This window comes from Trachurus japonicus, chromosome 13 (assembly GCF_045865225.1).
Source record: "Trachurus japonicus isolate A0001 chromosome 13, Traja_1.0".
NCBI classification, from domain to species: Eukaryota; Metazoa; Chordata; class Actinopteri; order Carangiformes; family Carangidae; genus Trachurus; species Trachurus japonicus.
The window spans coordinates 40,654,759-40,681,272 of record NC_140919.1 but is presented as its reverse complement, the minus strand read 5'-3'; the positions used below and the strand labels follow the sequence as shown (position 1 = coordinate 40,681,272).

Here is a 26,514-nt window from a genome sequence, read left to right as displayed (position 1 = left end):
GCTACAGTTCCCTCTTAAATCATATATGCTTTCTCTGATCATAAACATTTTTTGGATGTTTATTGGTAGCAACCTATTCCAGGCTTTAAACAAAATCTGACCTGTTTTGAATTTGACTAGGTCCTCAAATCTTAAAATACCCGATTTTAGGACCTAGTCAAATTCAAAACAGGTCAGATTTTGTAGTATGGTAAATTCTGTGTTTTTTAATCTGTGAATGCGACGTTTCCGATGGCACTTGAACGCCGCTGAACATGAAACGTGCTCGTGGCCGCGCCCCTTTATAGTAGGGCGGGGAGAAGAGGCCGTTCGTTGTTTGGTTTCTGTTGATGTCCAAAGTTACACAAGCGAGGAGGGATGAGGTTTTACAACAGACCGGGTTTGGTTTCACAACAGCAAACGCGGGGCTCCATCTCCTCCACCTGCGACCACACAGCTTCTCACAGAAAAACATACATTTAATTATAAGAATTAAAAAGTTTGAGGTAAATAACTCTAACTTTTCTCTCTGGAGGACTACAGCCGTGAAAAGCAACATTGTTTTTTTTTTTTTTTTTTCTGCATTTCACGCGCTCCTGCACACCGTTCATGATTGGGGATACACCGGCGGTCTGTTGACGTGATTGTCTCGGTCGGTCGTCGCAAAACAAGAAGCCCACATCCCCGTCCGTCTGTCTGTCTGTCTGTCTGTCTGTCTGTCTGGGCCGCGGTCGTACTGTTCATCGCTCACACCGGGAATAATAATACCTAAAAGTGTCCGAGTGGCCTGAGAGAAGTCTTCACGTCCCGAGACTTGAACACAGCAGCAGCGATGGAGCTGAGTTCGGTGCTTTTAACGACGGGGAGCTCCGTTGGGTTTTTCAGACTTGTCAACGCTGGGGTCACCAAACTCCCCATGCCCGAGTCTGCCTGCAGGAATGCGTGGAAATGGAAAAATATCTCCACATCCGTCGTGCACAGTTTTATCACAGCGATATGGGCTGTGCTTTGGTGAGTTAAAACCAGTTTAAAAAAATAAATAAAAAGTTTTGTTGAGATTTTCTTTCATTTCATTTCATTTTTGATTTATTTCATTCATGGTTCTCACATAGTTGCACATAGGCCTATACATTGTGTACACATTTTCACCATGAATGAAAAGGAGCAGGATGAAAAAATAACTTATAATACCTGCCCCTCTCTGTCAAATTTCCTTGGCTTGCTTCAACACCAGTATTATTCTCTGTTTCTAAATGAAGCCAAGGTTCTGATGGAAAAATGAAAGATTCAAACATGTTTTGTTTGCAAGCATAGTGGATGGATATTGACGTTTCCCACGGTTGTATTAAAATTTCGATTTTCAGACCTCATTTTATGACTTTAGTTCCACTTTGTCATACTGTAACAGAGACCTTTACAACGATAAAGTTTTTGTTTGTTTGTTTCTCTGCCTTACTTCATCTAAACTTGCTTGTTTGTCTTTTCAGCTTTTTCCTTCACCCACAGATGGCTGAAGACTTGATAGAAACTCACTCTGTGTTTTCTCATGCCTTGGTGTCCTTTTCAATTGGTGAGTAGCCTATGACTTTTTCAGTGTTTCGCTGCTGAATCATAAATTGTATCTGCATCAGAATAGGTTTGCTGAGAATGTGAACCTGAAGCCAACATGTGAAGCATTTTTATCTGTTAGAATGGACCAGGGACGGTCCACAGTCAAAAACCCAATGAATTAGCAGCTTACATGTCGCTCCTTCCTGTAACATCACTGAAATAGTTAGTATTTACCTGTGTACACTTCTACAACTAAATATAGGGCAGTGTTTGAGTGTGAATTCATTTTGCCCTCACTGAAATTCACTGTTTTCTACCTGGAACTCATAATGTAAATACAGTCTGAATTCCGGTGCAGCATGAATTAGATTTTGCTTGATTTCCTTATGATATCTTACGTAAACCTTAGATCGCATGTTGCCACTCACCTGTAAAATTTATCCAATTTATCCTTTAAGTATTCAGGAGCATCTAGAGGCACGTGTGAGCTCTTAAATCCGCAAATTTTATTGGATGTGTGCCATGCAGCAAGAGCTCCCCAAGGATTCCCGGGATGTTTGACATTCTTTTGAGGGAGTCCTGCTCTGGAAGCTGGCAAAGCAAGGAATAGAGTTAGTTTGTCAAGATCAATGGGGGGCTCTATGATCGGTCCCAGGCACCAGGCGTAACCCTGTGTGGCCATGTGACATCACTAAGACAGTAACTGCGTAAAAAAAATTCAGTTGATGTATGCAAGCGGCCCATGTCCGATGCCAGCGTTAATGGAGAGGGGTGTCATCTATGCAAATGCAGCCTGGTGCGTCTCAGAAGCCCTCCCACCAGGAATGTGGCATGATTTCTTCCTTCCGAGGCCCTCAGAAAGTTTTGAGAGAAGCTTTGTGTACGCTGCATTTCTGCATTCAGGCCTTGCTGGGAGACCACGCTGCAAACCTCGCTGTGGCAGACCGGCAGTGATTGTTCACTTCCTGGGTGAAGTTTCCAGACAACACTTGTGTTGTGACCAATAACCAGTTTGAAGAACAGTTAGTTCTCTCTATACTCATGGTGTTTTACCCATAAAGTGGCATAAAGAAGTTGCCTCCAATACAGAAAAAAGGTCATGCTTACTGTATACAGGGTATCCGCGGGGTCTTGAAAAGTATTAAAAGGTGATAAATCAATTTGGGGAAAATGAAGACCCTTGAAAAGTATTGAAAAGTCTTTTCACGACTTTATAAAGTCTTACATTTTGAAGGCATTTTTTCTGAATCAGCTGAATTAGCTAGAGTCCTAAAAAAACATTGTGAAAGTGTGTGAATTTATTAGTTTTATTAAAAAACAAAGATGAACCGGTACATAGAAAACTAGGCTATTGTGGGTGCGTTCGTAAATTGTTTGTAAATTGATAAAATTTGCCTTTGATTTATTCTCCCAGCCTACTTTGAATTCTGTTGTATCATAGTGGTCTACAGTCTTTGTCACAAACTAAAACTGTTGAGTTAAAAGTGTCATTGATGTAAATGGTTACAGCTTGAAGTGGTGGTGAGGTATTAAAAAATATTGAGATGGTCTTGAAAAAGTCTAAAAACTTCAAGATTCCTGTATAAACCCTGTTATAGTTGTGGTATGTTTTGATTCATCTCCATATTTTGTTGATAAATCATCGAGGAAAAGAACAGATGATGCTGCGCAGGTCAAGTTTTGACAAAACCACAAAAAACAAAACATCCATGATGACGTAACTTACCGTACAAGGTTGGTATCAGACTAAGCCAGGTGTCTCATCTATCTGGTTTCTCAGGCTGAAGCGGGTTACTTCAGGTTATTCCACCGGAGTCATCAAATCCGGTTGTTTGACTAACTGGTTTGAGAAAGGAATTCCCTCTCCACGTAAACATGCCACTGAGTCTCACTCAAGAAGATACTTCACTTGATACCTGTTTTTCTAGCATTGACTTACACAGGTTTTGGATAATAGCCGGTGGAAAGTCAAGCCGTGTTTGATTTGTTTATCACCTGTCCTGAGCCAAGGCTTCACATTGACATCATCATGAAGAAAGAAAAGATTTTTGTTAATGTTTTATAAAGCAAGATCTTTTTTTAAAACATTTATTTATTAGTTTATTTGAAAAGGGACAGTGTACATTAGTAAAACAATGTACCCGAGTTAGCTAAAAGGCTAACTTTCATCGGTAGTCCCTCTGCCTGATGTTAAAGGGCATCCTTTAAAAAAGACAGCAACAATAAATAAAAAAACACATAGGCTATAAAAAAAGGTAACACATTCTATAATACACATTATTAAATACACAATTGAAAGACAATAACACATCCACGATTGCATCATGCTCGTATATACTCTAAAGAAAAATTGTGCTTGAATGAGTTGTATGATGGAGACATTCTGATTGATGGTGGAACTGTTTTTCTTTGTCATTTTATTCATTCTTCATTTTTACATCTGTGTTTTACAGACAGTACAGACAGTATTGATTAGTAATACATTACTCTCTACTGTTAAAAGCTACTATTAAAAGCACTTGGTCTAGATGACAGATTGTTATGAGCCCCTTTTGGCTGTTTGTGGCAAAATTGGACCCAAAACCTCTCGGGATAAAAAGCCATTGTTGAAAAGACTGCATTGGGTAGGACTGTCAACACGTCCATCATCAGTGCTCCTGAAACAAAATGGGCTATTATGAATACTACAGTATGAAAATAAACCAATCAAATGCTTAATAGCAATCATGTAATATTTATTTGGGTCAGTGGTAAGTACAGTTGTCCATGGTGAGACCGACCCCAACATGTGGTCGCATCGACAGAAGGGTTCTGGTATCAGATTTCCAACATAATGGGGGTTAATTTCTGCCTCACCAAAGGACTGAGCCACGCTGCGCCCCTCCATCCGCCATCCTCAACACTTCATTATTTTTCCAGCATTCTCTAAAGCTGTCACCATGGATACAGCCGGTGGCGGGGAAGGGTAGGGGGAGGGTGGATATGAATAGCCCCCTCTTCCGAGACGCATCTTGGTTGCCATTGCTGTCGTCATGGAAGCAAGGAAACTGACACAGTTGATAAACTTGAGGTTGCTTTTGCCAGAAGAATCTGTTGTGTTGCGGTTGGGTGATGAATGACTGATGCGTTACTGTCCCCACAGGTTACTTCATCTACGACTTCTTCGACATGGTGTTGAACCAGAAGCTGAGTCAGTCCTGGGAGCTCCTCTTTCATCACATCGTGGTAAGCCTTTAAAGCGTCACGGTCACGGTTTGAGAAAAAAAAAGCTCTTATATTTTGGGCTAAAGATGCTTCACCTTGATCATCACCGACAGGAGATTGGGGAATCTTTACATCTGTGTAAATAATCATGTAGGTAGGTAGGTGCACCAATCAACCTCAGAGAAACCGAGCAGCACAACCCCACACAAGCACACCTGTCACAAGCACGGACATGGGGAAGACAAAATACCCGTCTTTCTTGTCTAGATACAAAGAACAAGTGAGGGAGGAACAAAGACACAATCATTCCAGTGTGACAGCCCCCTCCACCCCCCACCAAGCATTTAACCTTATTTCATGCCTTGAGAAGGATGAACTCCACCCGACTCCCTCGGTTTTTCTACTATCCACTTTACCACACAACACTTTCTAGTAGATTCCCATCAGACGCAGTTATCTCCATGATATGGTTATGTTTAGCTTCGACAGGCGGCTCTGATGACAGGAACAGGTCAGATCACTTGACACTTTCCGTGCTGCTGCTTTAAAAGATGAATGAAGATGCAATATAGACCTGCACGTTGTGAATTCATATTTTCTCCCTCTGCTTCTGGCTGTGTGACCTTTTGATGATGCTGATGTTTTGTATTGCTTTGTGTTGCTAAGCTCTTGCTCTTGTTATTGTGTATATACTATTACTCACCTCCCAAGGCCTGAGGAGTGTACTGCGAAGCGAGTTTAGTGGGTTAGCGAGCTATGTTGAGTCTAAAGCCAGGCTTCTCTGTATCACGAAGGTGGCTCTCTTTTAACCAGGCTAGATCACCATGGTATCTTATGCTTAGCCCGAGCAGGTTATGTTCAGAGTTTCATCATAAAATCGGCTATAAAAGCGCCGCTGTTTCACTATTTAACTCATTTACAGCTGGCGTCACCTTTACTTTGGAAGTATGAGAACGGAGCATTTGTACGGCGGGAGAGATCGCGTTGATCCGCCTACAGATGTTCAGCTGAGCGATACGCTACTCACCTGTTGAGCCGAGCGCCAGGAGGTCATTATATTAGGCTGTATATATTTTACTCTTATATAACCTACAGTTGGAGACCACTGAAAAAAGTTGTGTGCTCGCAGCAGGACATATAATCAGATGGATAATCTGTAAAGTTAATAATTTCACTGTTAAGTGGCCAAGAATAAACTATTTCAGTGTTTTGTCTGTTATACGGCAGTGTTGAATAGGTCTACACTATTTTCACAGTTAAAAAGGTCTTTGTTGTCTTTGTACAGAGACAATATGAGATTTGCTTGTACAGCAGCTAAGAAACCCACTGTAGGTTGTCATACCACACAGCCACACCGCTTTCAATAAAACACACTCACACATTCTATAATTGCGATCAGTAAAATATATGAAAACAATAGACAGTTGTTGCTCTAGTTTATTTAGTTTAAATGGATAAAGCTTCATATTTAAAAGTAGTGCAGTGTTCAGCTGTCAGAAATTAAAAGCCTCCTCATATTTGCAGCATCAGTGTTGCTTCAGGCTGCGATCGCGGTCGCTCATAATCTCTCCATCAAAACAACCTGCTCCTCTTGGCTGAAATCAGTGGCTGTGGTTGCTCTGTTTTTTGCGGAAGTAGAATCATAAGATGCAAAACGCTTCCTTTGATGTGAACGAGCACAGAGCACAAAGCTGAGAGTCGGACTTAACAAACCAAGTTGATTAACCACCGTTGTAGTAACGCGTTAACTCTGACCAGGGATTGAGGTTTTGTTGAGCTGGAGCATGAACACAAAGCCTGGCTTCGCAGTACAGGCCTCTGGACTTGTACTATATACAGTAGCAGTTATTGATTTATAAAACTTTGGGTGTTGATAGTGGATTGTTTTATATGCTGCAGAATAGATAGATAGATAGATAGATAGATAGATAGATAGATAGATAGATAGATAGATAGATAGATAGATATTTTTACATCAACATAAGTTGTTATAGAATTGTGACTTTTCCTTTGTTGGAGAGTCACGTTTTCCATCAAGCACAGTGGTCATCTTGCTACAGAAGAGTTTCCCAAAGTGTATCATTTTAATAAATCCAAAGTAAAGATGTAGTTAATCTTTGTATTTTTATTGAATCACTACTTGGAGCAGACCTATTATGCTCATTTCCAGTTCTATAATTTTTGGCTGGAACATCATATATAATACAGACCTGACGGGGAAACACAAAATGTTATCAGTACAGAGAAGCAGAGATTATGGGTCTTGTTTTGTTTCCTCGTTGCCTCGTAAGTTGTTGTTGTTTTTCAAACATAACAAACTATGGTTTTTTAACTTTTAGCGTCATTTTTCGAATGAAACATTGACAAATTTAGGGGTTTTCTATGTGGTCAAAAATCAGTGTCCTCACTACAGTATGTGTGAGGTCGCCTCGAAGTTCAGCCAGGTTTGTGTTGTGATGACCGTATCTGACCGTGACTTCCTCCATCTTCTGTTCCTTAACAAAGTTTAAGACATACAGTACCTGAGTCAGTTACTCCTAGAGGTGAAAACGCTCGGTGGGGGTTATCTGTGGGAACCAGCTTCAGTAACACCTGTATGTTCACTGGTGGCAAAAAATCCTAACAGTTCACCACCCGTATCCCCCTTTTTCAGAAAGTCTTGTTTTTTTTCCCTCCTCCACTTCCTGGAAGCCCAGTGAATGGGTGCTTTGGTCAGAGCAGCTGGCATCAGATTGTCACCAGAGTGTGGGAGGGATGAAGATTTCTTTCTCAATCACACGGCTCTTTGTGCCTCTCCACAAGCCAACTCTCTTTCTCTTTACTCATTCCGTTCCCCCATTGTACCGTCATCAAGACCTTACCTTCATTCTTGATTTCCTTGTATGTTTCTAAAAAAATGAAAGAAAAAAAGGAAACATCCTCATTCGTTCTCCTTTGCCATTTTGCCTGCATCATAAATGAGGGTATTTTGTTTGAGGTGAATGAAGCATGAAGCAAGATCTCTACATCAAGGCTTGATTTGCCAAAACAAGCACACTGGTCATCTGTAGTCTCAGGAGTTTCTCCAGTGGGTGAATCAGGCTGCAGCAGCTGCTCATACAGTCAGCAGAGGGAGATTCACCTCCTGATATTGGCAACCACATTGATTCACCTTTCTTCCATGCTCCACATACCTTTTACCATGTAGAATTGACCATTTCTTAGGTAAATGAACATATGCCATATAAAAGGTGGAGTGGAGGTGTAGAGACAAACGTACATTGATTTATTCAGACTGAATCACAGGACATCTTTATGTTGATGTGTGTTAACCCCAGCAAACATAACTATAACCAGTATATACTCCACATGCTGCACACCTTGTCACCATGCCTACCATAAATACCTTGTATTTATAAGTGACAAAGACAGCAAGGTACTTGCGTATGTGTAGGGTGTGTGTCTGGGGTGGGAAACTTAGGAAGCTGTGTCAACAATTGACAACATAAACCGTTTTTTATCTTTCACTCGTAAGCCGCCGTAAAACTACACAGAAAAATCATGATTGTGGACTATTTGATTCTCATGGACAAGTTGTGAGCTGCACATTCACCACGCTATGAGATAATAACACAACGTTACAAGACAGAGTTGTTTTAGAGGGAAATGCAGGGACTGCTTCTCGAAAAACTGTCCCTGACGGGAACGTGCATCAGCGGTTTATGAATTTCCCTCTAAAACAACTCTGTGCCTTAACGTTGTGTTATTATCTCATAGCGTGGTGAATGTGCAGGTCACAACTTGTCCACCAGAGCATTTTGGAGTTGTTGGATTGTGTATTTGATGAGTTTGATGCGGGAAACAAGAAGAAATCCCATGAGTAGCTCACAGCTCTGCTCCGCCGTTCTAAAAATAGCTTGCACTGACAATTAAATTAACGAACCTACTGCTGTGACTATAGGGATTATGGCAATGGGCCTGTTTGCCAAAATGTTGAACTATCCCTTTAAAGTCGAAAAAGCCCAAAAAATAAACTTAAAAAATAAAAAAGGAAGAAATTAGATATCTCTGTCACTCGTCGGTCCTGTTGATTCTATCAAACTTTTTCGTCTCATCCCATTTTCTCCTCTGCTCTTGTGCTCTGTTTTGCTCCTACTTCCTCCTTAGTGTTTGTCAGCCTAAATGCACATATACATAGCTGTTGTGTTTTAGTTGTTTGTTTTCTTCAGTCTTCATTTCTGCAAATCTACCATGAGGGTAGGTAACCCTGTTACACCGCATATAGTGGAACAACATGCGGTGTAACACAAGTTTTGTTGATCTGCGTTGTTGCAGTCCAGGAGAAATACTAAAGTCAGACGTTCCATGGAAAGTTTTTTTTTTTTTTTCCTCCTTCTCAAGTAGAGAACTCAGCTTCTTACTTAGGAGACACGTGTGGGCCTTGTCATCGTCACTCACTCATGATGAGATCCTGTCACAGCTGTAACCTTGTGCTTCCTTTGGAAAACAGGAAGTCCAGATAATTATGCCAGAAAGGGGAAAGCCTCTTCCTAGGAGATTGAATAATGTATGTATGTACTGTATAGTATAGTGTCTAAAATGTATAACCTGCAGGATTTTAGTAAAAGGAAAAAAAAATCAGTAGACTGCATGTCTGTTTAATGTAATGTAGACGAGTACAGTGAATTAAAATCCCCATGTTGAGTCTTTCTCAGCTTAGTTTGCCTGTGACTCTTGGAAATAGTGAGCTTTTTATTCAGAATATGAGCCAGAGCAGAAGGATGCCAAGCAGTAGTAAAAGGGCACTTCTCTTTTTCTTTTTTTTTTTCAGTGAAGAATCGTAGCATGTGAGTAACCGTATGTCTAATGTTCTCTTTTGAGAATAAACAGTGGAAGCACCAAGTGGATCAGTTTTGCCCTTCTTCTGCTCTCTCTTCCCACTGACAGGCATTTTAGTTTTGTAACATGTTTGTGGTTTCCCTTCCCTAAATGTTTTCATCCCTCTCTCATTAGGCAGAATTCAATTATCCTTGCAGAGCAGGGCCGAGGCCAGCGAGCCTCTAAAGCAGATCAGGGCAGCGCAGGTTAATCACCGCGTTGTTTCCAAGCACATCGGCTCTGCTCTGTCCAGTTGTCCACTTCAAATATAAAGAAGGACACACCTTGGATGTTCTCACCCACTCTGCTTCTTATATATGGAGATTTATTATTACATTTTAATTAAACAAAAATATTCTCCAATCAGTGTATTAGTGTGTAAGTGCACCTAAATGCAGAACTTGCTCTTTCACACACTGAAATGATGAATGACAGGATTTTGTAACACCGAGGGAAAATAATACTTTTTTTTTCACTTTTATTTTCCAAAATCGCAAAAATCACCATAATGGCCTGTTACAAATTCCAACTAATACATACATATGTAATCTGTCACATTTCCTCCTACATTTTCAGGGGGTTTGAAGCTGTGACTTTCATGTCTCATATGTATCATCTTTAGGTACTTGGATTTTTGATTTTGGGGAATCTTTTCGTAGTCCTTTGCACAGATTTGTTCAAACCTGCTCCACCTGGATGACATTCATCTCCGCCCAGCTCCCTCTGCTCATGGATGACATACAGGAAGGCTTAATATGAGGGCTCCAGTTTAATGGCAGATTTCATCTTGTCACTAAAAACAATATAAATGTCCTTATAAACTGTAAATCCTATTTGCTACTTTATTCACTGGCTCAGTTTTGCCACCTTTTCCAGTTAAATCTCAAGTCAAGTTTTCCTCTCCAACGTTCATCTTGCACCTACCTCAGATATGAATGGAATCTGTCTCCGTTTACCAGGCATGAAAACAGATATTTGTGGAGGGAGTGTGAGGCGGTCTCACGTGGCCAATAGGCTATGGCTCTTTTAGGAAGCGGGAGCCGACAGGATTTGGTCGTTGATCGTGTTGTGACTGGTGTGACGCCTCATGTCACTGAGATGCAGCGTCTGCCACAGATCTCTGCACCCTCAGCTCTGTGTTTTTTTCTCTCTTTCTCTTTTAGCTCCTTCCTTCCACTGGCTGTTGAAGGAGCCTCAAGCAGCACAAACAAAAACAAAGACTGGCAAGATGTGTAACTCAGCCGGGCTGCGATTGGTTCAGAGTTTGTTGCTGTTCGGCCAGCCTCCTTTTTAAAGCTCAGCCGACCCGAGTGTGAACATAAACTGGCGTTTTATTGTGCGGTTTGTACAATAGACTTGTGTTGTCTCCATGTATAAAACAGCCCAGGCCTTTTGTTATTTCATAGCAGCAGCTGATATGGTATGTACGGTATGTTTGTGTTTCTGCTACTGTAGCTATGCCACAGATCTGTGGGCTCGCCCCCCCCCCCCCCCCCTCTCTCTGACCCCATACGACGGTGATACACAGCCTCATGGAACAAACCTTTTACTCTTTAACATCTCCTGTGTCGACCGTCTGAGCAGGGAAAATCCCCCGTGTTGTTCCACTGAGGTCTGTTTTGGCGGGACCACGTGTGTGTGTGTGTGTGTGTGTGTGTGTTTCTCAGTAGTGTCATCTTTTTGGCGGGGAACCCCATGAGGTCCCCCCCCATTTTTTTTTTTTTTGTATATCCAGATGAGAGGACAGACATCTGGTCTCCACATGAACCTCAAGCTCCCAAGACACACACACACACACACACACACACACACACACACACGGAGCAAACCTCATGCTTCCAGAAAGGGCTTCTGCAAATGTGTGCACTCCCCCCCCCCCAAAAAAAAAAACCTCTCTTCACTCCATATATCACACAGACGGCCTTGTTACCAACCCCCCCCCCCCCCCACCACCCCTCCTTCCTGCATCCTTGTGTAGCCCCCAAGTGCCCCCCCCCCCCCCTCCACCGACTCCCTGCAGCTTGTACCTCCCCCTCACATGGACACAAACCAGCGAACGCCTCTGCTAATGTAATGTTGTGTTTTTGTGTGGGTTGTTTTCCCTCATGGTTTCACGTTGGCTGTTTTCCTTGTCCGTTGATTTTTTTTTTTTGTATCAGAAACAGTTCAGTCGTGTGATACAGCAGCAAAAATACGTAAAAATCCAGTCGTGGACACAAGTTGTATTCAACTTTAAAGGTCCAGTGTGTAAAATGAGGGGAAAACAGGGACATCATTCCGATTCTATTATTTATCTATTAAATAATTCTATTGTTTATTTATGAACGTGAAACTCTTGAAACGTGCTCTCTGGTTGGCTGATGACGGCGCAAGATGGCGACACTTTCTAAGCAAGACCCTTGCTATCCACGAGTTTCCAAACGTCAAAATCGGAAGCCGGTTTTGCACTTCTATTAACGCTGGCTGGATGTCCGTTTATGTGGTATCCATTGTTAAAAGCTGGCGTGATGATCCATGCGTTTTACACATTTTCATTGGGGGAAAAAAAAAATCCATGCATTTACTGCGACTACTGAAACCATGGAAACGTAAACATACAATTCCACCAGAAGAGCAAAACCGGCTTACATTTTTGATGTTCGGAAAAAGCTGGATATGCATATATAAAAGAAGAATTATAAGGCTACAAAAACCAAACAGATTTTATTTTATAGCGATTATACACTTATACAGATATATTCATTGGAAGTATATTCAGATTTTGCCGATAAACCTTACACACTGGACCTTTAACAGAGCAGGCTAGTGTGAATGGGCCTCTAATTATTCCGTCTTCAGCCTACAGGTCGTCAGCAGGAAAGACTAGTTGTGCATACTCAACATGTGCGTCGCTTTCCAAAGAGGCTGGAAAGTAGAAAAGCAGAGCGCTAACAGGGAGGCGGCATTTGTTCATAGCTGGTGAATCAACTAGGAATGCCGTCTGTGGAGGTTTCCATCCATCATCAGGCTTAGCACTCAAGGTGGAGTTGACTCTACCTGAAAAGCAAGGTGCGGCAAAGTAGGGACCTCATTGCCTGGAACCAACGCATCAACAAACACAGACCAAACTTGGCTCACATCCAGAATACCAGAGTAGCTACTCACGCATGTGTCCAAGAGCAGCGTGGGTGGGTGTGTAAGCATGTGAGCAACAACCTCACACTTCACATGTGTAGAAAGTGTCAAGTTAAACCTGAGATATGTGCAGTAATTGTCAGGGTTTTGCCATGATAAAGGCTGTGATTGGGCTTTTAATCAACAGAAGGTATAGGCTATTACAATGAAAGACTTGTGGCTGGATACAGCAGGTGGTGGGTTGGTGGTTTTCCTCTGCATATCATGGTAAAGAGGTGTAAACAGCCAGTCGAGCGTTGTCTAAAAGAAGCTACATCTGCCCTCAAGGACCTCTTCAGTTCACTAAAAAACATCTATGTGTCTTATTTGTTGAATACGCGCCAAAACTGAACAGTTTAAATGACGTGCTGCGGTTTTCCAATGGGATTATTGCAGGAACTTTTTCTTGGCTGAGTGCAGGCGCTCCCAGAGCCAGGCTAATTGTTTTACAACTACACCAATATGTAAGACTGTTCCTTTGAGCATTACATTTTTTCCCCACTTTTCCTGGCAGTCTAAGGCAAACAAGTAAAATTCTGCAGTGTCAGATCGCAGCGCGGAACGTCTTCAGCTTCTTCCTGGTCCTGATGGACATGAACATGCAGTGGAAAAAGCCACCACCGTCTTTTTTTTTAAATCTTTGGCCACAGTGAGAGGTGAGGTGGTGGTTAGGTCTGTACAGTACCGTGTGCTCAAGGCAACACAAACCACAGCTCCTCCCTTCACACACACTACATGAATGCATGAAGTGATTGTGATTCATTGAAACACACCTATTAACAGTCTCAGTCTCACACACACACACACACACAAACAAATAGATACCCACAGGAAGCTAACCCTAAATAATTGTGTTTGGACGTCTGGTGAATTTCTGATGTGTGTGTGTGACCGAGGCTCTGAAACGGCCTGCTGTCAGCTGACGGGAGTTAATGCAGGTCGCATGATAATTGTTATGACCACCATCCCGCAGTGCACGTGTGTGTGTGTGTGTGTGTGTGTGTGTGAGAGAGAGGGAATGATAATTACTGTCTCGTGTTTCCAAGCTGAAAATCATTCCCTTATAGACGTTGAGCCTCTAGTTAGCCCCTCCCACCTTCTTATCGACCCACCGCTGGTCTGCCTACGACCAGATGGCTCACATCTCTGTCAGTCTCCTCCCCATCAAATGGACCAGACCGCATCCTTTTCCTCAATGACCTGTATCACCTGTTGTATAGTGGGTTTTCAGGGTGTGTGTGTGTGTGTATCGTGTATCGTAAAAGTGTGTTTTGAGGCATAAACGATCAATAAGTCACATACGATGACAGTTACATGGAAATTGAAATGCTAAGACCCAGCCTCTGTTTATCAGGGTCACACATGCGTCTATGAAGTTTAGTTTGTGGGAAGGAGATCATGTAAACACTCATCCACATAACAACCTGGACTTTGGGTAAAATTCTGGTGTTGTGATACCAGTCAGTGTGTACAGCTAAATCAGAGGCGATGTCGACAAGTTAACGACACAGCAGAGCGATCCTGCAGCGGTAATGATGTAGTAGCTGTCCACGATAAAGTCTCTTGACATATTAAAACAGAAGAGAACTAGGGACTATGGATGTTTTAATGGTCCTGGGTGAACCCTATGTTGCTGTAAAAAAAAAGAAAAGAAAAAAAAAATTGTTGATCCGGTGGAAACCCAGCTTTAGAGACGGAAACCAGAAACCAGAAACTACTGAATGAATGACTGAGAACAAACCTCGGTTCAGAGCACCGCCATGTTGGACTGCATGGAGAGCACTCACTGAATTCTGATTGATCGAGAGGACATGTCACATTTAGGCAAAAAATAGGTTTGGCGCTTGTCGCAGTTTGGAGGGGAACTGCATCTTGCAGTGCATTTTAAACAGGGAAATATAGCGATTTGACATAAGCAAAATGGCATGACAAATTCTTTTTCTTTCTTTTTTTTTGGCGTTTATCGTGTTTTGACAATGAGCTCTTCATATACGTAGAAATCACTCGGGTTGGGTCGTTTTTAAAAAAAAAAAAAACACACATTTTCTTGCTGGTTGTAACGTGTGTTTTTAGTTGTGAAATGCATTGAATCAGCGCTGATGCATCAGGTCCAGCAGGTTCAGGACGGTTCCTATGCTACACTTTGTGCCGTCATGCAGAATAAAATCAGTGACCAATCACAGTATCGGGGCGTTTAGTCAGATCAGGAGAAGCCTAGTCTTGACTAACGCATTTACATGCACTTAGGTTTTCCAGCTATAGGCCAAGTAAGGACATAATTTGTTTTTTTCAAGTGTCGTGTAAACGTGCAGTCACCAGTACTCTCGTAATGAGTACCAATCATCATTTCTGGTTTATGTCTACCTGTGTATCAATGAATACTAAGGTGTATTGTAGGGAATCACCAGAGGCCCTGTGACATGATGTTATCACAATGCTTTTGTCTCAAAACCATATTATTGCGATATTAATATTGCGGTTTATTAACATTTTTCATCTGAAACGATGTGTCCAGATTTAACTTGTGTCACATCTGTTTTTTTCTTTTAAGATAAACTACACCCCTGGTGTATTGCCACTGCCCTGATGAATAAACCAGTCAAAACTCCCTTTTTTCTTCCTCAAACCTGCCTATGTTCTGTGTGACTGACATCAGCTAGAAAGCTGCTTGGCAATAGTGAAGATAATGGGTTTTGCCCACAGCATCTTTGGGCACCGTCCACATGTCTATGGATTTAAAGTTGAACTCAGTTGGTTCATGTTTTGAATTATTACCAGTCTGGGAATGGGCCGATAATATCTGTGTGTTGTGTTTTTCCTTTATATTGAGACTTTGCTGTGACATTTGAACAGGCCAACACTGTCCAATATGCTTTATTTTAAGATTTTCTTTTTTTGAAGATAGAGTAATTAATACATAAAATCATCATAGACAAAACGTGGTGTTGATGTGCTTTCATCTATATCTCGTTGGTGTGAATTATTGAACGTAGTGCTTTCTCAAACAGGTATGCTTTGGTTTGGTTTGTGTGCTTGTGTCTATTTGTGTGTGTGTGTGTCATGCAGCACCACCCACTTGTTGTATTTTTCCCACATAAGTTCATTATCATTCAACACTCAGGTGTAACAAACACCCAGCGTTGGCATCGATCCTCTCACTGACTAAGTGACAGGAAAACTGGTTTGACATGGAGATCCTTAATAACCTTTGACCAAAAAGGTCATGGATGTGTAAGAGCGTTGCATACAAGTAAAAACATCAAGGAACCAACACCTGGCGCTGTGCAGCCCAGGGTGGAGAGAGAGACCGAGAACAGGGTGTGGACTTTCATAAAATATTCCCAGAATACTCAGACCAGAATGTAACAGCAAACATACCTGAAATAAAAGGCTAAAGATAGAAAAAGGTTATAAAAAGTGGTTTACCTCGACACACTCTGCTGCCAGTTTGCCTTTTCAGGTGTTATCTTTCTTTATCTGTCCCTGTGTCAACTTACCAAACTGACTGCAACGCTGCGGCTCAGTTTATAAGTGAAAACATTTCAGTCCCTGTCGTCTTCCTGACACGAGCTTTTATCAAGTGAACTTTGCCCAACGGTTGACCCCAGGTCACTGTGATTGTTTCCTGTGATGCTAAACACCAGGAAAACAGATTCCACAGGGTCTTTTCTTCATCAGGTTTCACATGGTTCATGCTAGCGTTTGCTGTGCATGCATGCTTGCCATTTTTGCAAACCCCCACCCCCCCGAAAGTGGGACGTGAAGGTCCCTAACCAGGGTGTTGGGAACATTTAATTGAGCCCACGGGGAGAAAATGCAGCAAACAAACACCCACATCACCTTGTTTTTCAGCCCTTTGCTTGGATTTTACACAGGCGGCTATAACAGTAGGTTAATGTATATAAGACCAGTCCAAAGGTTAAACAACACTCCTACCCCCCCTCAGTACCCATAAAATACACAACCATGTTCCATAATGATGCAAGTTGAGATGGTTGTTATATTTTAATCCCAAAGTTGAGATTTAAAATTCATTTACACAGAAAGGATCTGAACAGAAAACACAAAAGTGGCGTTGCATTCTCACTTTTTATTCCGCGTTTTTTTGGGGGAAATCTGCACGCATACGGTGACGTATGTTATTTTTGTTGAGCGTTTTTAAGATTTCCACTTGAGAGGGTGGTTTCACTTTTTTAGGTTTTTAAAGGGATAGTTCACCCAAAATTGAAATTTCACTCATTATCTACTCACCCTCATGTTGTCGACTAAGGGCTGGGAGAAGTTTCAGAGTCCTCCGTGGCTTCTCTGAGTTACAGGGGGTCTCGGCGTAGCAGTGCATGTCCATATGACGGTTGCAAAAGGATACCAACTGTCTTCGTAACCAAAAGACACACCAAAAACCATCCAAATACCTCCATGCTGCTCGTATGTAAATGTCCGTCTTGTATTGAAGCCCCGAAATGCGAAATTGTCCCAAAAAAAATTAAATAAGTCTATATTTGAAGCTTGTTTTGTAGTGGATGAGCAGCATGGAGGTATTTGGATGTTTTTTGGTGTGTCTTTTTGTTACAAAGACAGTTGGTATCCATTTGCAACCGTTATATGGACATGCACTGCTACGCCGAGACCCCCTGTAACTCAGAGAAGCCACGGAGGACTCTGAAACTTCTCCCAGCCCTTAGTCCACATGAGGGGGAGGTCCCTGTCCCTGTCCCTGTCCCTGTCCCTGTCCCTCTCTCTGTCCCTGTCCCTGTCTCTGTACCAGCAGAGGAAGTTGGACACATTGGGCTGCTGAATGTAAAAGTCAGGCTTCAACAGAGCTTAACCAGGCAAATCCAGCTAATGCTAAATCATTCTAATCACTGATAGATCCAGGGTCTGCTTGGGGAGGGAGGGAGGGAGGGGGGAGGGAGGGAGGGAGGGGGGGGGATTACTGTGTTTCCCCTGCAGCTGAGGCCCTGTCCACGTCCAGGATGAGGTCCGGCCAGCTGTTATCTGGTTGGCTGCAGAGCTGCATGGGCTCATGATGACCCGGCATGGTCAGATCTGTGGTCATCGTCACCTCTCTTGAGTGGGAGGACGAACGCATAGAGGCTGTTCTGTGTTCTGTGTTTTGTGTTTTGTGTTTTGTGTTGGGGAGAAAATGTGTGGTGGAGGTTCAGAGAAGAAATGCGCAGGAGTTTATTGAGCTTGGCCGAGGAGAACGGAGGAATCATGACACAACAACGTGTGCGTGACGTGACGTCGCCTCAGTTCTTATCTGACGAGACTGGCCTTCAAACCTCATCTTTTGTGTTGCATGTGCGATAGAGAAGAGAAGAGAGTGTCAGCAACCGGTCGGCCCACTGACCATGAACTCAAGATGAAGATTTACACTTTTTTCATACTACAATTTATTTATATTGCGCTTTTACAAGTGCTCAAAGATGCTTACATAAGCAAAATTATAATACAGAACAATGTGCAATATCAAAAAGAAATAGAATGAAATGAAATAGATGATACTCGAAGATAGAAGAACAGAAATGAGACATTTAATACACATTAAAAGTTTAAAACGGTGGGTTTTTGGAAGGGATTTGATGAGTTTGGGGAGTGAGGTCCAGAGGGTGGGGGCAGCAACGGAAATGTCTTCCTGGTAGGGATGCACCGACCATAACTATCGGTTCAGTTAATTATCAGCCCAAAGTTGGCCAGAACCTATCTGCCAAAAACAGATCAAGTTGGATCATGACATTTTTACCAGAGCCTATTATAATTAGCCAGCATCACGTTGATTTAGCTCATTTTCAGTCTGTTTGCCCCCTAAGTTGATTTGAAACAATAATAAATGTTGATTTTTTAAGAGTCGTAACTGTTCTTGTTTGTGTTGTGATTACAGTAGTGATGGCAGGTAAATTATTTTCACATCAGATGCAAAGCTGTGATGCTGAATTCATCTTTACTCACGACATCTTAGCCTTTCTTAACCTCAGGTGTGCATATTTACTATTAAAAATGTTATCGGTTATTTGTATCTGCATCGAAGTTATCGGTGGAAAAATAAAAACAGTTATAGTGCATCCCTATTCCCTACTTCCTAGGTGATGTGAAAGTAACAATAGTTTCTCTCTCTCTCAACACAAGGTTGAGTGTTGTCCCACATGGCTCCAGTTATCAGCAGAGTTCAGCAGTGTCTGGGTCGCCAAACGCTAAGGGAGGCATCATGGCCTTGTCTTCAGGCCAGATATATATAAGACTGAACTTTGACTCAAGGACTTTTGACCTGGCACAGTGACCTATGGAAGGTCTCAACGTTTCCATTGCATTTCATCTATAGCTCATCGCTTCACCTTTTGCCTCTGCAAACGTTGAAAAGCAGGACTCGGATGTGTTTACGTGACGTACAGTGTCTTTATTGTACGAGTCGCGTCTCCCTGAGCTGCTCTGCTAACAGTGTTTGCTCCAAGGTTAGATAACGGACGACTGTCATTGGCCGATCCGACATGTACAGAGTCAGACACCAGTAAAAGAGATGTCACCTCACCGCCATAAAAACTACATAACACACGTGAAGGGGGAAGGGGAGCGGGAGAAAAGAAGGTCACGTTTTCACATGAAGAAACCTCAGGAAGTTTGTCACAGTGTCCAAATGTAATTGAGGCTTGATGTGATTTCATTCTCTTTACAATTTAATGAAATCAAATAAAGCGCAGTGCAGTCCTTCTGGACCCACCCTCCTGTGTTAGACATGTTTTAAAATCAGGTTTAACATTTTTGTGAAAATTTGTTTCTCAATTAAATCCAAATAAAATATTTTCTAACGTGTTTTATTTGTGATTGGCTCCCTGTCACTTCACAGTTTTTGCTCTTCTCGACCCCATTTGGCTCTCAGCGCTCTCTCTCTCAGGTCACAGACTTTGCACCTGAATTAGTTTTCATTTTTTCATCATTTTATCTGCGGGTTAAGTAACGGATTGTTTTGAACGTCCCCGTACCTTCCCCAGTCTGCTGCCTTTTATCCAGATTAGATCAGACTTCAGATCAGCCAGGTTTAAGACCACTAGCTGATCAGACTGAAGCTCAAGGCTGTGTGCATGTGGGTATTTACAACACACACACACACACACACACACACACACACACACACACACACACACACACACACACACACACACACACACACCCTTACAAGTTGTTTTCACTTTAGATATTGTGGTTCCTAAAGGAAAACAGAGCGTATGTGTGTATGTGTATGTATATGTTGGTCATGGGTCATATCCAGTGTGTGTTTTAGTAATTGCACATCTCCAGTCGGCATTGTGCGTTACCCGCATGGACATTTAGTATTACACACTGGTAAAAAGTTGTGTATTTGTGTGTTTTTGGGGCCAGATGTTAAGAATCTGTGTGTGTCTCTGGGAGTTGTTGTGTCTCTGCTGCATCAAAACTGTCTCAACACGACAACAGAGCGCACTGCTTCAGCATGACATGCTTCTGTTTTTGTCCCAAATAAAGGATTTTTGATCTCACCTTTATTCAGACTAACCCCAAAACAAAGACAGGAGATTGCCCTTTATGCTTTTAGGTGATCTACACACACACACACACACATGTTAATAAAGTTGTGAAGGAGGTCATGCTTATGATCACATTGAGCATTCAATTGAAACTGTAAAATCTGTGTTAGAATAAGAATTAAATAACATCGCTTACTACCGATAAAAAGAATGACTTTGACACTTTACTTAAAGTGTTATGTGTGTGTGTGTGTGTGTGTGTGTGTGTGTTTGCTGCTTGCCTCAGCAGCTCTGATGACAGGGTGTTATGACACACACACACCTTGTGTAACCAAGTGACCCTGACAACTTACCGACACTCACTTGGCACCTGTTCTTACGTGCAAAAGAATTTCACCAGAGAGCGACGGGCCGACAGCGCGGTGTGATCTCACTGTGCTGTAAAGCCCTGCGCTGTTCACTTCACTGTTTTCCATCCCAACACACTGACTCATGAAGCAGTATATGTGTGTGTGTGTGTGTGTGTGTGTGTGTGTGTGTGTGTGTGTGTGTACTGTGTAAGTGCGGTGCTTTCACTGCCGTCATCGTCGTAGCTCGCCCACGCCGCCGGTCATCACTGTCATTACGACCTGACGACAGCGGAGGAAGTGTTTGATTCTGTCTGTGCTGTGATTACCTGAGGTCTGAGGTCTGAGGTGTGTCTGCCAGTCAGACACACCTGAAATCACCGTGGCTACTGTACAGCTGCACTTACAGTTACACCTTTATTTATTTATTTATTTATTTATTTATTTTATTAAGTTCATGGACAGTGTACTCCAGTGGTTCCCAACTTTTTTTGCTCATGACCCCGTTTTGACATCACAAATTCCTGGCGACTCCACCGTCAACCAAGATGCACCAGCTCAGATATTTTTAATGCTGCATTTTATTTGAACTCGATTTATATTCGAGAAAGAGAAAATATAGTATACAGTTGTTTAAGATTGTGTGTGGTGTAAAAAGAATCAAAATTTGTTTAAAAAAATATTTTATCAGTTTGGGTTTTTTTCAATTACACTGGGAGAGCAAAACCGTCTTAGATTTTTGACGTTCGGTTTCAATTACTAGAGATTTCAGGCGACCCCACGTGGGGTCCTGACCCCAAGGTTGAAAAACCCTGGTTTACACAGACATTAAACAAAGGAATGTAAAGATGCGTGTACCAGATTTAGCAGAAAGCTCATTTCCATCTTTAGTCCATTACATCTAAATCAATATTGAGATATTTCAATAAGGAGAGATTTCTCTAGTGACTTGTAGCAAGGCAAGGCATCTTTATTTATATAGCACATTTCATACCAAGGCAACTCAATGTGCTTTACATGAAGACAAAACATTTAAAAAGAACAGCATGAAAACAAACAATTAAAAAAAAAAAAAATTAAACATAGAGTTAAAAGCAAGAGCAAACCTCCCATAATTACAGGTAAAAAAAGTGCCCCCCTTTTCAGCCATGTAAGTGTATGACAGGATATCTTGGGAATGATGTTGTCGTTGAACAAGTTTCATGTGGATTGTTGTGAAGCAGGAAGCTGTTATGACTCACAGCTGTCGAGAGCCAATCAGTGAAGAGCTCATTTGAGCCGAAGACACCGATGTCCCAGTGGATCCTCCGGTTAGAGACAGTCCACTGCTGACTCTCCTCACATGCCCCGTCCCTCTAACCTGCCGTAACATAATGTATGGCCTGACTGACTGTTACAGAGGCATCCTGTGACTTATAGGGAACACACACACACACACACACACACACACAGCTGAGCCATGACTGACGGTATAGAGCAGTGGTTCCCAACCTGGGGGGCGCCAAAGATCCAGGGGGGTCGCAAAGCCCTCTTGATTTTAAGGGGTTTAATAAATTTAATGTAATTAAAATGTTAAATAAATGAGTAGGCTAAGCATTTAATTCATATATGTGACAAAATCAACTAAATTCAAGGGCCACGTTAAACATTTATTCATGTATTTAAATAGATAAACAAATAAATGATAGGCCTATATCAATAGATGATTGAATATCAACAGTTTTAAAACATTAAATACATAATATACAGCAGGGCAATATCAGGCACAATGAATTTGGAAAACAGCATGGAACAATGAGAAAAAAATCTGTGTAAAATTACAACATATTCTTCAGAACTTGTACTTTTAAAAACACAATTATGTTTTTAAAAGTACAAGTTCTGAAGAAATATGTTGTAATCACACACAGGTTCTCCTGGTTGCAATTAAATTACTGAAATATAATAAAGTATTTAATGTAAAAGAAGTTATGATGTTCCTTATTTTATTTTACATTGGTAAAAATATGGGTCCCTTAAGGAAAAGGTTGGGAACCCCTGGTATAGAGGAGGTCGCTCTGTGGCACCACGCTGACCTGCACTAACAGGACCGCCTGCCTACTCATCTTCTTCCACCCCCCCCATCCGCCCCATCCGCCCCCCCCTCCGTCCCCCTCCGTCCGCTCTCCGTACGTAAACACGGCTGCTGAGCTGAAGTACGACATGTCCCAGTGCAGCCTGGCGTCCGGCTACGCTGCGAGTGTGCTCAGAGTGTGAATGAAGCTGTTTGTGAATGGGCGCGGGTTTCCTAGTAGGGAGAGCTGGCTGAACAGCTCGTCGCCGTGGAAACACATTTCCCTCATCCAGACTAGTTTACACCTGCAACACAGCTGCTGTCGGAGCTGAGCAGCATCTGTCCTGTGTGTCACCGTGTCCGCTGAGTTGTCTCTATTAGTTTTTATTTCTCAGGACAGGTTTTGTTTTGTTTAGTTTTTGTTTCATAATGATGTTGCTGCCACCTTGTGGACCGTCTCTGTCTGTTACATCACAGCCTTTCATAAGCGTTGCTCGGCAGAAATGTTTTATGGCAGCTCCGTCCTTTCACATTGACACCAAATCAAATCGTGTCGGAGGTTAAAGGAAGCGTTCAGACATGAAACATCACATAACTCACCTGCTCCCAAGACGACCTTCAGTCACTGTCTGTGCTGCTGTGGCACATGTAACAGTTTGTGGTGTCAGTATCTCCTTCAGATCACTCAGACAGACCTCAAACCAGCTTCATCTGTACATTAAAGGGCATTTCCAGTCATAATCAATGTTTACCTCAGATATCAGGTCACCTATGATCAGTTCATTTCATACCATCCATCCTCCCGACTGCAGCGTGTGGACGTTTATATTCGTTTTTGTTCAAGAATCTATCGTTTTTTCAATGTTCATTAATGGGCTCCGGAGACTAATTTTAAATTTGTTCTGTGGTCGCAAGTAACGTCAATTAAATCAAAATTTAGACGTACCGCCGCAGCTTCTGCATTGTTCCTTTCCATGTCAGAGAACAAACGCTTCATAGTCCCTCTACTGTTTTGTTGTCTGGATCCCATTAACCCATTAATGAACACTGAAAAAACGATAGATTCTGGAACAAAAACGAATATAAACGTCCACACGCTGCAGTCGGGAGGACGGATGGTATGAAATGAACTGATCCTAGGTGACCTGATATCTGAGGTAAACATTGATTATGAGTGGGAAATGCCCTTTAACCTCCACCTTGCTTTATTCCTTGTCTGTAAAATATTGTGCAGTAACTATCTTTTTGTCCTTTATTGAATACAGAGAGATAGAGATATAGAAATAGATAGGTATGTTTATATATTTGAATCCTTCTATTTTTTGAGCTCTTCGTATTTTAGTATTTATATAAATACTAAAATACAGAGTATTTGTATTCTCTGTGTTTTTACAGAGACACGCTCGCAATTTTGTTCTGCTCTGCATCTTTGATGTTTCTGCAGAACGACAACAAAGAGGATCTTGGATCTTGAATCTGTTGTGCCGACACACAAGAATGCTGCTAGAATTTTATCCATTTATTTTTTATTCACTTAGTTCAGATGTAAAAATCAACTACAACATCTACTACAAAGCTCATTTCCTTAATCAAGTTGGACTTTAAAACTTGGACTGTAAGACTGCTGCCAAAAGTTTCCATTAGAATCAGCTGCTGGTAGAAATCACCACATTTATTTTGAAGCAGTGAGATCTTTTGCAGTCATAAACATGTCATTACTTATTCATTTGTTGTCTGGACTATTTTTATGTGAATCATCAATAGCCCAGCATGAAGAACATCATGTATTGCAGTGGTTCTCAACTGGTGGGTCGGGACCCAAAAGTGGGTCTAGACCCGTTCTGGATGGGTCGCAGACAGCTGGTCTAAAAAGTAAATAATATTTAATGCACATCTGATGTTGGACATGTCTTTTATTTTGAAAAATAACTTATTTTGAAAGGCACACGAGACACGGGAACACATGCAGTTGTAATGCTCCTCCTCACTTTCTTATTATTTGCTCTGAATGCAAAGATATCAGTTTCTTATTAATGTGGCCTGAATGCAGTGAATCTTGTTTTGTTTTGTGGGTCTTTATTTTGTGCAATTTGATATTTATTCACTTTAGTGAACATGCTCTGAATGCAGAGATGCATTAGAAGTCAAATATATCGTTTTGTTGGTCTCCATTTTAGTAGTAGTAGTAGTAGTTTATTTGTCCCCGTAGGGAAATTGAGTTGCAGCAGATCACACTCTTGACATTTCATCTAAAAAAACAACAGCACAGATAAAAACAGTACAGTACAACTTTCACACATAGATTAACACTCATCATTAACACTCATCATCAGTGAGTCATTATTTTGTGCAGTTTGATATTTTTTTATTCACTTCCGTACATGCAGTTGTCATGGTAACTCCTCAGTTTCATTCATGTGCTCTGAAATGCACTTTGCTCAATAAAGAGCTAAATGAGTTTTTAAAGGCTTTAAAAAAAATTCTTGTCTTCTTTGAATTCTATAAAAGTGGGTCGCGACTTCAGTGTTATGTTGCGACTTAATGACCATGGGAGAATGTGGAGCCCAGAGTGAGACTAGGTGAGAACCCCTGCCTTATTGAAAACATTCTGGTTAAACGTCCTCCTCCCTGTCTTTGTGTCCCTGTCCTCTCCTGCAGGTGATCACCTGCTTCGGTCTGTCCGTGCTGTCCTGCCGCTACGTGGGCTTCGCCGTGGTGGCGCTGCTGGTGGAGATCAACTCGGTTTTCCTCCACGTCCGGCAGCTGCTGCGCATGGCCAACGGCGCCAGCGGGACGCCGTACCGGGTCAACAGCATGGTCAACCTGGGGACGTACGTGGTGTTCCGCATCAACACGCTGGCCTGGATGACGCGCTGGCTGGTGCTCAACAGGGACAAGGTGCCGCTGCTGGCCTACACGCTGGGCAGCGTGGGCCTGGCCATCATGACCGCCATGAACATCGTCCTCTTCGTCCGGCTGCTCAGGAGCGACTTCTTGAAGAGCAGCACCCGGGAGAACAAGAAAGAGAAGGAGATGTAGAGGAGTCGATCCAGAAACACATTCACTCACTGCTGAACGTTACCACTCTGAGCTGAGATTCAGCCGCGTTTTACCTGTACGCTGTCATGTCGTACACAGGTATACGTTGTCATCAGTCGGCCTCATCCCAAACACCGATCACACAGCCGTTAGACTGAAAGCTACACTAGCCTCTCAGTTTTTGGCTTTTGTGTTTCTGTGCTCCAATCATCCTTAAAGTGATAGTTCACCTAAAATTCAAATTTCACTCATTATCTCCTCCCCCTCATGTGGACTAAGGGCTGGGAGAAGTTTCAGAGTCCTCCGTGGCTTCTCTGAGTTACAGGGGGTCTCGGCGTAGCAGTGCATGTCCATATAACGGTTGCAAATGGATACCAACTGTCTTCGTAACAAAAAGACACACCAAAAAACATCCAGATACCTCCATGCTGCTCGTCTGTAATGTCCCTCTTGTATTGAAGCCCCGAAATGTGAAATTGTTCAGAAAAAAATTAAATAAGTCTATATTTTAAGCTTGTTTGTAGCGGAAGCTCCCAGTGTCTCAGTTCACTGCTCTTCCTGTGTCAGTGCAAATCACCGGCAGAACAATTTCTCATGTCGGGGCTTCAATACAAGAGGGACATTACAGACGAGCACTATGGAGGTATTTGGATGTTTTTTGGTGTGTCTTTTTGGACGAAGAAAAGTGGTATCCATTGACAAATACTGCTGCGCGGACCCCCCCGTAACTCAGAGAAGGAACGGAGGACTCTGAAACTTCTCCCAGCTCTTAGTCGACATGAGCGTGAGTAGATAATGAGTGAAATTTGAATTTTGGGTGAACTATCCCTCA

At 42.1% G+C, this 26,514-nt stretch overlaps 1 protein-coding gene across 1 annotated transcript; it reads left to right on the top strand.

Moving 5' to 3' along the window:
- Positions 1-737: 737 nt before the first annotated feature.
- On the top strand, positions 738-25,705 carry tlcd2 (TLC domain containing 2). Its single transcript, XM_085796577.1, has 4 exons — positions 738-990; positions 1,467-1,549; positions 4,673-4,755; positions 25,302-25,705. The coding sequence occupies exons 1-4, from the start codon at positions 812-814 to the stop codon at positions 25,680-25,682; spliced, it is 726 nt and encodes a 241-aa protein (XP_085652703.1). The 5' UTR covers positions 738-811; the 3' UTR covers positions 25,683-25,705.
- The last annotated feature ends 809 nt before the right edge of the window (positions 25,706-26,514 follow it).

Excerpts from the sequence above, each read along its gene's own strand:
- tlcd2 (XM_085796577.1), top strand. The coding sequence starts at position 812 with ATGGAGCTGAGTTCGGTGCTTTTAACGACGGGGAGCTCCGTTGGGTTT. Across the intron at positions 991-1,466 it reads GCGATATGGGCTGTGCTTTG|CTTTTTCCTTCACCCACAGA; the intron begins GTGAGTTAAAAC and ends TTGTCTTTTCAG. Across the intron at positions 4,756-25,301 it reads TCCTCTTTCATCACATCGTG|GTGATCACCTGCTTCGGTCT; the intron begins GTAAGCCTTTAA and ends CCTCTCCTGCAG.